A 12,160-nucleotide genomic window follows, 5' to 3' on the forward strand; every position below is an offset into this window, starting at 1 on the left:
TAGAAACTGGTGGGCTTGTGAATGTCGCTTGGTAGGGGTTGACTACGGGGGTGGCATAAGTGTTAACGGAGCTTCATTGTGTCCGTGTCCAGCTTCGTGTACAGACGGAACCACGTGTAGTGAAGAGCCGTACCGAAGACGTGTACTGCTTCCTGAAAATGTCCAGGGAGAATTTGAAGGCAGATACGGTAAGGTACTGTGAGGAGCATGGCCTACTTGCTAGTCATTACGAGTGTTCAACCTGTGGGAAAAAAAGACTATTGTGTTATTTCGAGGACGTGAGTGTTGTTTAATGAAAACCACATTACATTGTGTTGTGTCAGTACATGTTGTGGACAGTTGTCTAATACGTATTGCATTGTGGTTGTGGACAGTTGTCTAATGTGTATTGCATTGTGGTTGTGGACAGTTGTCTAATGCGTATTACATTGCGGTAGGCAGTGATCCATCGAAGCGGGACAGATAGTAGAGAGAGAGACAGTAGAGAGAGAGAGCAGGCGAGCGAGGTGCCGAGCGGCGAGGGTGGGGATAACTTCCCCTACTGGCGTTCGCCGTAATATGTTTTTGTCTAATCCCTGTGTTTGATGCTGTGGCATGTTCGAATTATAACAATGCTATCTTTATTATAGAGAGACCTACCATCTAGTACCGACCTTGTAATAAAATGAAGCTGACACAATATGAAATTTAATTGTTGTGAAATATATTGAAAAGACTGTTTTGACAGTTCTGCAGTGCAGATGTTAAATATTGTGCATTGTCGATTTTAAACTCATTTTAACAGTAGTATTCACCCATTCCTTAGTTTGAGTTGTAACTTTATTGTGAAATGTCATTTAACGTTTTGTGCATTTGACAGTTCATATTTCTAATATAAACTTCACATTATGATTCCGGGTTCTTTGATATGTGTAAACAACTGCAAAGCTCAATTTTACAATATTTAGCTAGAACTCCTGTAGTGATTCTCGCAAGGTTAGTGAAAATTTCACATTGGCAAATGTTTCTTCGCAGTCTCAGCATAACAATGTTGTCACGAACATTCTTCCCGGAACTAGTTTCACATCCCCATAATAACTTAGCTCATAATAATAATAATAATAATAATAATAATACATAAAGTTTTAATAACGAATAATGTAAATTGTAAACAATTTTAATAATGACCCCCATTGACAAAATTCTGCATACGCCCCTGTAATGTTGTAAGTCACGCGGCTGGCATGGACTTTGGGGATTCAGTCTTCATAAATGATTACTAAAGTATTGAGAGCAGTTTTCATCTTATATGAGTTAGTTTGAGCATTTGTACATATGAAGTTGGATATTATAAACAGAGGATTACAATTTTTTTATCGTATTTAACAAGACACATGAGCTGGGGGAAGACCAACCTCTTGGTGGAAGGATCAAGGCCATCTTCCTTAGGTTGCCGTCACAGACTAAGGGGTCTAAAATGGGAAAGTTTATGATGATGGTGATGATGAAACACATTATTACATAAACGAACTTGCTGTGTATAATAAACTGTAACTTCATTAAATTAAAAATTAATTATAATTGATATAACTGATACACAATGAGTGAGGTAGTACTGAAATTGAATGTAAAATAATGACAAATATTATTGAAAGCACGCAAATATTTGACATTCATTTGTGCAAATGCAAAGAAACAAAGGGTTAACCACCAAATACCACACTTGGATGAATTGTTACTCAGTGACTACATGCAAAATAAACTGAAATTTGAAACTGATTGAAATACACTGACTATTTTGATATAATGGATCTAGGAGGGCAAGGAACATACAATTTAAAATTGAAAAATTTTTCGTTGCCTAACATTTGAAGTCCTTCATTTTATTGCAACTAGCATTATATTTACACATGGGTCAACATGAGCATGGCCCAGGGCGGCAAGTCTTGGGGAAAGGGGGGGGGGAAGTTATACTGTACTCGAGCTGTGAAAATTTGAGAAATTTAGTATACTTGCGCAATGACATCAATTTTACATTTATATACATCCAAAAAAATAACTAAAAATTAACTAATATGTAACAAAGTACGGTTTTCTGATTATAATGTACAAGTCAAGAATCTACTGTCACACATGTGTCACTATTAAAGTTTGTAAGTTACTTAATTGTTACATAACAGCTCATGTTCTTTCAAAGCAAAATAAAACCTGCTACTAATATTGGCAACTTACTGGTTGAATACATGCAAATTTAAAAAGTCTGTTTGGTTATACAATAGTAATTATTGAGCTTTTAAGCAACGAATTCATTTATGTTCAATATTTTACTTCTTCCATTGTTGATATCGTGTCACATTACAGTGAATTACTGTAACTTACAGTAATTTCAGACTCATTTCACTGTTGTTTAACTTTCCATTTTCCAAACACTTATTTCATGCCATCATTCATGAAAACTAATATGTTGGAATGATAATACATAGGTTGTGATGTGCTTAAAGGTAGGTGGCTGTGATAGCTACATTATAACAGCCTTAAGTTATTAATCATTAAGTTAGGATGCGAAAGAGATTAAGTGGGGCTGAATATAGGAACTCCAAACTTAATTACAAAAGGAACAGAAAGTGTTTAGGTAATGTGACACACAAAGTAAAGTATTTTTTTAAGTCACTACAAATGAAATGGGGCATTCTTTCAGAAATGTGAGCACATCTTCAGTATTGTGTGATATGATTCTATTACAACTAAGTACAATGATGAAAATGAAATTAATGTCAATTTACATCAGTGTACACGTAATGAAAGTAATGACGACGATGATTGTGGAAATGAAATAAGTAAAATGAGTGATGTTCCAACATTCTGGGCAATAAACGAAGCAACAAAATTCTATTACACTAGCCAACAAGTGAAACATAATTTGGAAGATTTCAGATCCAGCATAAAGCAGAACAGTGATCACTAGAGGTACTAAATTACATCATCATTGACATTTAAGGTTATATCACAGTTTAATATATACAGTTGCGAAGCTCAATACTTACTAAATATGCAAACATAGACAGTTGAAATATGCATCCATAGATAGCTGCTAGCCACCAGGATCACTACTATTGCCTCATCACAGGCTCTTTCCCTAGCAGACGATAAAATGTATTGTACTTTTGATATCGTGTTCTTTTGAAAAATTAACACCTTCCTTCCACTATTGAAATACGAAATACATAAGGTTTATTTTCATAAAGTGCATATTTTATTTTATAAACTCATCTTCCTGGATCTTTCGGAAGAAGGATAACTCTGACCCCTTTTTCTTAGAATTTATAGTGCTACAAACGTCTCCTTGTCCCATATTATTATTCAAATTATTGTATTTTAGCCATTTACAGTTATTACAACCGATAACGAACATTTCACAGTTTACACAACTTTTCACAACAATGCGAAATACGGCACAGTCAATGCCTTTTCGATCTAGACCAGGCCGTAATACAGACGTGGACAAATTATTAACAAAATTGACGATTTTTATGATAATTCCATTTACAAAATTTGACTTTTCAATTTAGACTACAGTTGAAAATTTGGCATATTTCTACAGTTACAGTAGATATAAATATGCAAAAATGTAGGCTATTCTAAATTGAAGAGTCAAATTTTGTAAAAGATATATAATAAAATCTTCAATTTTGCTAATAATTTGTAAATATGTAAAAATTTCAACTGCAGTTTAAAGTGAAGAGTCAAATGTTGTAAAAATATATATAATATAAATATTCAGTTTTGCTAATAATTTGGACATATCCAAAATGTCACCTGTAGTCCAAATTGAAGAATCGAATTTTGTAAAAATATAGAAAAAAATCTTCACTTTTGCTAATAATTTGTAAATATGCAAAAATATCAATTGTAGTCTAAATTGAAGAGTCAAATTTTGTAAAAATATACAATACAAATCTTCAATTTTTCTAATAATTTGGAAATACGCAAAGATGTCAACTGTAGTCTAAATTGAAGAATCATGTTTTGTAAAAATATATACTAAAAATTTCCAATTTTGCTAATAATTTGTCCACGTCTGTATATGTTCGGGTTTTCTATTTCAGTGTATGGAGCTCAGTGAATTATTATATTATAACTTTATTGCGTATCATAGCTAAGTTTTATTTAGTGTAATGTGTCCATAAGTTCCCTTTACTTCTTGTTGCATAATATGTTGCAGAAATAATTACAAAACTGTGTTATTTTAATGTGAAGAGAATTTTACATGTTAACATAATCTTTTCGCATCAACATTTTAAGTTTAGAATGGAAGCTATTTTGAGGTTTAATAAAAAAGAATTTATATTGTGATTTAATATAGCACATCTACCTTCCTTAATAAAGACAGAAAATGTATCATACCACTCCTATGAAATTAGTGTACGTACGATTGTTACTTCGTCTCTTAGGTAGTAGATAAATACAATAATTCAATACTCAATTGTAGTATTAAAATACAGACAAATTGAATGTGCGGAGTATCATACATGACATTATGCTTAATTATAATGTATAATTGCGAATTTAGGAATATAAGATATAGTAAACATAACCTATAATATTTCCATATGAATGGCAGGGCATTGGAGGCCACTAAAATTAGACAGAAAGGGGCAACTGGGACAGTAAACATAACCTATAATTTCAACATATCTAAATATCCGTGCGGTGCAACTGAAAATTATTGAATCATGCATAAATGAATGTACAAAAATTTCGCAATATTTAATCGAAATAAAGGCAAGTATTACACATACGAACAACGTAATTTTCACATCAAAAATAATATTTCATCTTAACTCGCAAGTGATTTATGTCTGAAGGGTCTCATAATCATTGTTTTAAATTGTATTAATGCAATTACACTACATTTTAGAGAAATATATGTTACTCTTTATGCATTCCAACTAATTTATATGGTTGAAGCGCCGCCCTTCGTGATCAGGTTAAGCGAGTTACATGGCCTGCCTTACGGCCTGTATTAGATCACTATGGCTGTGACACAGTCTATTGTTCCTAGTACTCACAACGCTCCAAGCGGCTAGCAACTATCGCGACAAATGCAAAAAATCATCCCAAGCTTCGCAACTGTATATACTAAACTGTGGTTATATTTAATTTTATTCGCTGTGTATTATTCTCTGTCTTCATTTCGATTAAACTTTTATAGATCGGTATTTATGTTGATAGGGCAACAATTTTTAATTGCCACGGACTGCAAAAGTGTTAAATACAGCCTGAACAGAAATACTTTCAATTTCAATCATATTCAAGTAGTCAATAGTACAGAGTATGAGGCACACCTACACTAACATTTCCCTATCAAGTGTTTTAAATTATCAAATGCTGACTTGCATTCCTTTACCTGTAACAAAAAGTACACATAGGTGTTTAGGTTATAAACTACAAAGAAAAAGAAGAAAGTCAACTTAACACTGAAGGTTTCACTGCATTTCTAAAACAACATGACACACAAAGTAATGAAGGAGTTGATGACTGCCATCTTCCATAGACATTTTTCAAATGAGTTAGTATTGTTATTTGCCAAGAAAGTGGTATGGATTGTGCCAAATAATTCTGTTGCTCCACCTTCCAGTTTCTTACTTGTACTACAGCAGAGATATTTGACACAACCTCCATGAGGTGAAGCAATCTTCGGGGTGCCACAAGTTAGAATATTATGAACTTGTCAGTCTGTCATGCAGTCAGTCTATCATTACCAGTCTAATTATCAAGCATACAAGAACTCATGCAATCACAGTAACTGCACTGTCCAAACTAGGAACCAGCTTCAGTATTTCTCAAGACCCTACTGGTTTACGTGTTCACAGAGAAAGGGTACAGACATGGGCTAAAGAGAGGAAGAGAGAATTTAAGTTTGGTAAGATACAATATGTGAAGCAACAGATGTAACCAGTAAGGCAGTCTGAAACATTGTATCTAGTTCTGTCCTGAACGTGATACATATGCCCAAGACTTTTAATCAGTCGCTGTAATAGTAAGACTGTTCTTGTCACTCACATGGTAACGAGGATGCCTGCCAACTTTCATTGCGACACGACTGTAGTCAGATACTGGACGTCTTTCATCATCAGCAGATACTGGTCTCTTGGGAATATTCGGGGTTTCCTCCTCTTCGTAAGGAGCAATGACCCACGTATCATTCTCTTCATCATAGTGGGTGCGGCTCAGAAGTCTATTCTTCTCATCAGTTGGGATAAAGTTTTCGATGATCAAATACTTCACTTTGAGCTCTCTGGAAACATATATTGAGATGTCAGTTAAACTATTAGACACTTCTTTAAAGTATAAATAAATATTGCAGAGTTAGTGTATGAAAATCACATTACTCATTATGTTTATTTTTAAGATTCTGTCTGCTTTGTAATCCAAGTTGACTTAAATTTACTTTTTAAAAATATAAACTGAACATAATATAGGAAAGATATAAGTAGCGCGTGAATTCTGAAAAAATATAAACCCTTAATCATTTATTTATTTTTTCATATTTGTAACATGCATTATAAAATAAGAGACACGGGAACTTTTCATTTACTTTATGAAAGGATTTATGTACAGTATGTCATGTCTTGCTAAGTAGTTTTGTGAGTACAGAAGCAGAAGACAAAATGTTGACGAAAAGTATTTTAAAAAATATATCGAATTCATACTCATGTTACATATAAATGACAACATGCACAATTTCTGTAGTTGCTATCTTCAGTAGCCCAGGAAATCAAATGCATCAAATTGATAAATTATTTACAAGCAGCATCTTATGTCACAATCGACAGCACGACAATGTTTCTTGCAATGTGAAATTGAATTTTTATGTATTGCATTACAATTTTCAATGACTGTACTGTGTATTTGGTGAAAATACTAAGAAATGGGGGGCAAAGGCTAATTGGGATTTCCTGGTCTCTGATCGGGTCAAAAACCCTGATAGAACTAATATTTAACCCTTGTGGTGAATTTCGGTGAAGTCTGGAGGGCCTAATTAGTCAAATCCACTCTCCTCATCTTCATGCTGGGGCCCCCTGGAATTTTTCTAAGATGCGAAAGAGGGCGTGGTGTGTGGAAAGCAACGGGAAGCTACCGCATTTATATTTCCCAAGAAAACTACAAACTACTGAAGTGGACAGACAGAATAAGAAATGAAGCTGTGTTGGAAAGAGTGGGTGAAGAAAAAATGATGCTGAAACTGATCAGTAAGAGGAAAAGGAATTGGTTGGGTCACTGCCTGAGAAGGAGCTGCCTACTGAAGGATGCACTGGAAGGAATGGTGAACGGGTGAAGAGTTCGGAGTAGAAGAAGATATCAGATAATAGACGACATTAAGATATATGGATCATATGAGGAAACAAAGAGGAAGGGATTGCAGCAGAGGAGTGGGAATTTAACCCTCCAGTTGTTGGATGGATCACAATAATGATCCAGTACTTTATATTTTTGATTGCTCATCCGAGATGATAGTACTTATCAGTTATCATATCTGCCACCTGAGTACCTTTCATTCATATACTTCTCTACCCTCTCAGTTTATCACTGTAACTGACAATGTTAAGCAAGAGTTTTATTTGTATTATTTTAATGTACCGAAGTACATATGATATTTCCATGCAGATATTCTGCGTCATCATACAATGAAAGAGTAATGGAACAGAGAAAAATTCTCTCCGGCACTGATATTTGAACCCGGGTTTTCAGCTTTACATGCTGATGCTTTATCCACTAAGCCACACCGGATACCCATCCTGGCGTCTGACAGAATCGTCTCAGTTTACTTTCCAACTCTTGGGTTCCCTCTACTGAGATGATTCTGTCAGACACCGGAATGGGTATCCGGTGTGGCTTAGTGGATAAAGCATCAGCATGTAGAGCTGAAAACCCGGGTTCAAATCCCGGTGCCGGAGAGAATTTTTCTCCGTTCCATTACTCTTTCATCGTAAGAGTTTTATTGGTACATAATTAAGTTGGTGTATTCTTGGATCACAACAGTGCTCAGAGCAAATATTCACAGCTTCTACATTTATGCTTGTACAGCATTTATTATAATAGTAACTGGACATACAATTGTTTTGTGAATATTGAATGTATTATCATTAATGATTAACCAGAAAAAAAAAAACGAATTAAATTACAAGTACAAAAAAAAAAAAAAACTTAAAATATGAATCACAACTATGATCCACACAACACTAATGTTGCATTTGAGGGCATGAAGACTGGAGGGTTAAAGGACCACCCAGAGTGTGCGATCTTCTAAAAATTGTGGTCCAAAACAGCTGACTGAAGGAGACTATCTGCATGAAAATTTGTGGAGAGGTTCTCTAAACCATTTACAGAAAAAATCGTTAATGCTGAAAACGAAAATTCGATTTAATTTCATCAAAATTAACAAAATTTCACCTCAGTGTATCCTTCAGTCATTACTCCATAAAAAGTCCCATATTTTAAAAATGCCGAACATATTTGCTATCTTTTATGAGAATAATACGAAAACTTTAACCATACTTCATTATGTCATTTTGTGTCTGCTCAAGTTGCCGTCGGTCTTGATTGAATTCATCAGTGAGGTCGTGGATCTCCTGCTTAACACATTGTAATTTAGTAAACAGTTTCTTCAGTTTCTTAGTTTTAATCTCCACTTCTTGTTGCAGAGTTGTATAGGTCTCCATAATTTCAAGGGCTGATTCTTCTTGCATTTCCAACTGTTGTCTTATTTCTACTTCCAATTTCTGGAATTACAATTTTTATAATATTACAAACATCGTATAACCACTACATGGTGAACTGGTTAATTCGTGACATAAAATAATTCTATTCTAGTATTAATGACGGCATATTCACCAAGAAAGGACAAAGTAGCTGAAACAAAGGAACTTAAAAATTCCTATAAAGATGAAAGTTAAAAGAATTAAGAAAAGGCTAAAATCACATTAACCCTTCCGACCAACTGCACTAAAATTATTACTTACGACATGATTAGAGTCCTTTCTGACCCTGATACAAATTTTATGACACAAATCTATATATTATACTGTGCTGTCTTAAAGCATGGGCACACTGGGTAGTTGCCCGGTAGCCCCATGAAAGTCTATGCACAGACCAGAACCTAAGACTAATTGAGGCATTGACATGGGAAAGGTCGTAACTGTCAAAAATTCGAATTTTTAGGTTTTTCATTGAGAAGATAGTAAATGGCCATGCCAATGGCACAGAGAAGGAAGTATGTCCATTTGTAATGAAACGAAGTTAGAAACGTAGTCACTAGATGTTGTAAGTTGTATGTGCACAGCTGTTGGCGCGGAGAAGGTAGTAACTCCTTTTACAACATCAGAGTGTGTCTAGACAAATATGGGCTGATAACTGAGCAGGGCAGAATAAGAATCGGGTGATTCTAATGGTCCTGATTTACATTACTGCCAAGAAACATTTTGATTCAGTGGACTTGAAATTCCTGGTTTCAGAACATTCCTACATGCCATGTGATAGGGTATTTGACATCATAGAGAAAAGAAAAAAAAAAAAGATGCAAGACCATGGTTCCAAAAGAGGTAAGGCCTGATAATGTAATAATGATGAAGGATGAGGATTTCTTCGACTTTTCTGCAGAATGTGACAAGTTTTTTAATACAACTCCTATCAAAATCAGCACCCTCAACTGGATTAGACTCTCAAGAGCTGATTTTCCTCTAATAAAAACAAGAGTCATTTAATGACCTTGAAATGTGGACAGAGCACAGGATTTTTAAGAAAGGACAGTCATTAACGTCAATCACTAACTTGCAGTGCTTGCAACACCTTGAAAGAAGACCAGTCGTCCCTGATGCCAAAAAGAGAGACTTGTTATCTATGTTAGACTTCCTCGATGAAAAGTATCATGCATTTTACCGAAAAATTTGTGCATAATGTATAAATAACGTTAATTCTCAGTTTGGCTAAGGAGTGATTTAATGTTGTAAAGGTATCCCCGTAACATGCCATGAAGGCACTTGGGGGGCATGGACGTAGAGCCCCATGCTTTCCATGACCTCGGCACTAGAATGAGGTGGTGTCGTCGGCTCTGACCGCCTTTTACCCCCGGGAAAGACCCGGTACTCAATTTTATAGGAGGCTGAGTGAACCTCGGGGCCGTTCTGAAAGTTTGGCAACGAGAAAAAATCCTGTCACCACCTGGGATCGAACCCCGGACCTTTCAGTCCGTAGCCAGCTGCTCTACCAACTGAGCGTTGTATTTTCATAAAATAGGATTTCACAGATAAATCTGTGCCAGACTTTTCAAATTTCATATGTAACACAAACATGAGTGTATGCCTTTCATTTAAAGCAGTTTCTATAATAATGTAAGTGAGAAAGTGTTCATAAATTTGTTTTTAGCTTCCCCTGAAAAATTTTGTTTCTGGCAGTTACTACCTTTCCCATGTCAGCGCCTCAATTTTCCTATCACCCGCTTCAACATTCAAATCTCTCTCTAACTCGGCAAAAATTACGACTTTTAATGGAAAATTGGCACATCTGCATCTGCAAGACAAATGTTGCCATTTTTTTGCTTGCAATGTTATGGAAGCAGAATATTGTAACGGATTCATGGGAGACAAGTAATGTCTGGAGACAACAATAATTATGCATTTGCATTATCGGAAGCAGAGCCTTTGGCTGTCTGTGTGGTAAAGGGTTAGAGGAAGTGTAAGAAAGTGAAGTGACGAAAAAGAAACTGTAGACTTATTACGTGTTAGTGAAATTCGTAAATAATCCTTTGAGCAGAAATTAAACGTAATGTTTTGTTTGGAGCGCAGAAGTGAACATAAGGCAAGAGGCAGAAGAATTGAGTGAGAATATGGAGAACCTGGGAACGACCTTCCTCACAATTCTTTGCAATGACATTCTTGAAAGAGTGGACAAAACAAATAAAGTCCTGCAGTCAGGGGATGTGAACTTATTTGTCGCCTTCTGTTTTAATATCTTCAGGAAATTAGAGACAAATTTAGTGAATACGAAATGAAAGCCAGAAGTAGATGTCCAGAGTCAGATTATAGAGATGTGAAAAAGATGGAAATGAAAGGGACGGGTAGTCTTACTAGATATGATGGTCAGAAGGAATTATCTGCAAAGAAATTTTGCAAATGTTTGTGTTTAACACTTGATCAGTAATAAACCATTTATGTTAATTTCGTAATGTGCGCCTATGTTATCTCCATCAATATGATTTACTATTTTTATATTGAAATTTTTGTTTTTCAAGATCAAGACTCATGTCTGTATTAACTGAACTTTGTTGTGCATCATGTTTCTTTTTAATGTCAAAACACTGATTTCGTTGGCGATACCAATGAATGTAGATTTATTTTATAGATAATTTACATTTTTATTCCTGTGAGTGATTGTGTAGGCAGGGTCCAGTGCATTGTTTTGCCCTAGGGTCTATACTACTGTTAAAACGGCCCTGAATAGTATGGAGAAATATTTATTTTAAATTCAATAAAAATATTTCAAGCCTAGAAAATCAACAAACTTCTGTTCAATGAAATAACATGAACAAATTATATCCAAAGTCGCCCTACTTCATATGAATTGTATAGCTTAACGAAAATAAGTTTGTAAATTGAACTAATTTAATTGTATGTTTGTATAGTTTGGCTGATGAATTGTATATGTTCTTAAAATGATTACTAGTCTGTGTAGCTCTACTGATGAATTGTATATAGACCTGCTGTAAATTGAATGGTAATATGTATAGCTCAACTGATGAATTGTTTATGATTATAAATTGAATTAATCTACTTGATATTAATTGCACAAATTTGTATAGCTTAATGAAAGTATGCTACTTTGTATTGTATATATTTGTATAGTTTTGGCCGATGAATTGTATATGCTTTAAATTGAATAGTAATCTATATAGCTCTACTGATAAATTGTTTGTGTTTGTAATTTGAAGTAGTTTGCATTATATGTTTTATCAATTTCTGTATATCACAACTGGTTGAATTGTTTATGCCTTAAATTGAATTAAATTGTTTTGTATTATAATATAGCTCAACTTATGAATGATCGTTTGCGTTTGTAAATTTAATAATCTGATTGGCTATGTATTGTATACTTTTAGTAGAGCCATCGATGTAGCTCAGTCGGC

At 34.6% G+C, this 12,160-nt stretch overlaps 1 protein-coding gene across 3 annotated transcripts in view; it reads right to left on the minus strand.

The window, feature by feature from the left end:
• Positions 1 to 12,160, minus strand: part of Klp68D (kinesin-like protein 68D) — a 45,463-nt gene that overhangs the window by 12,266 nt on the left and 21,037 nt on the right. For all 3 annotated transcript variants that reach the window (XM_069836911.1, XM_069836913.1, XM_069836912.1), the window contains exons 11-12: positions 8,539 to 8,762; positions 6,043 to 6,277 (exon numbers count right to left, since the gene is read on the minus strand). In XM_069836911.1, coding sequence (XP_069693012.1) covers positions 6,043 to 6,277; positions 8,539 to 8,762 — 459 coding nt within the window. The remainder of the gene's footprint in view (positions 1 to 6,042; positions 6,278 to 8,538; positions 8,763 to 12,160) is intronic.

This window comes from Periplaneta americana, chromosome 10 (assembly GCF_040183065.1).
Source record: "Periplaneta americana isolate PAMFEO1 chromosome 10, P.americana_PAMFEO1_priV1, whole genome shotgun sequence".
Classification (NCBI taxonomy): Eukaryota; Metazoa; Arthropoda; class Insecta; order Blattodea; family Blattidae; genus Periplaneta; species Periplaneta americana.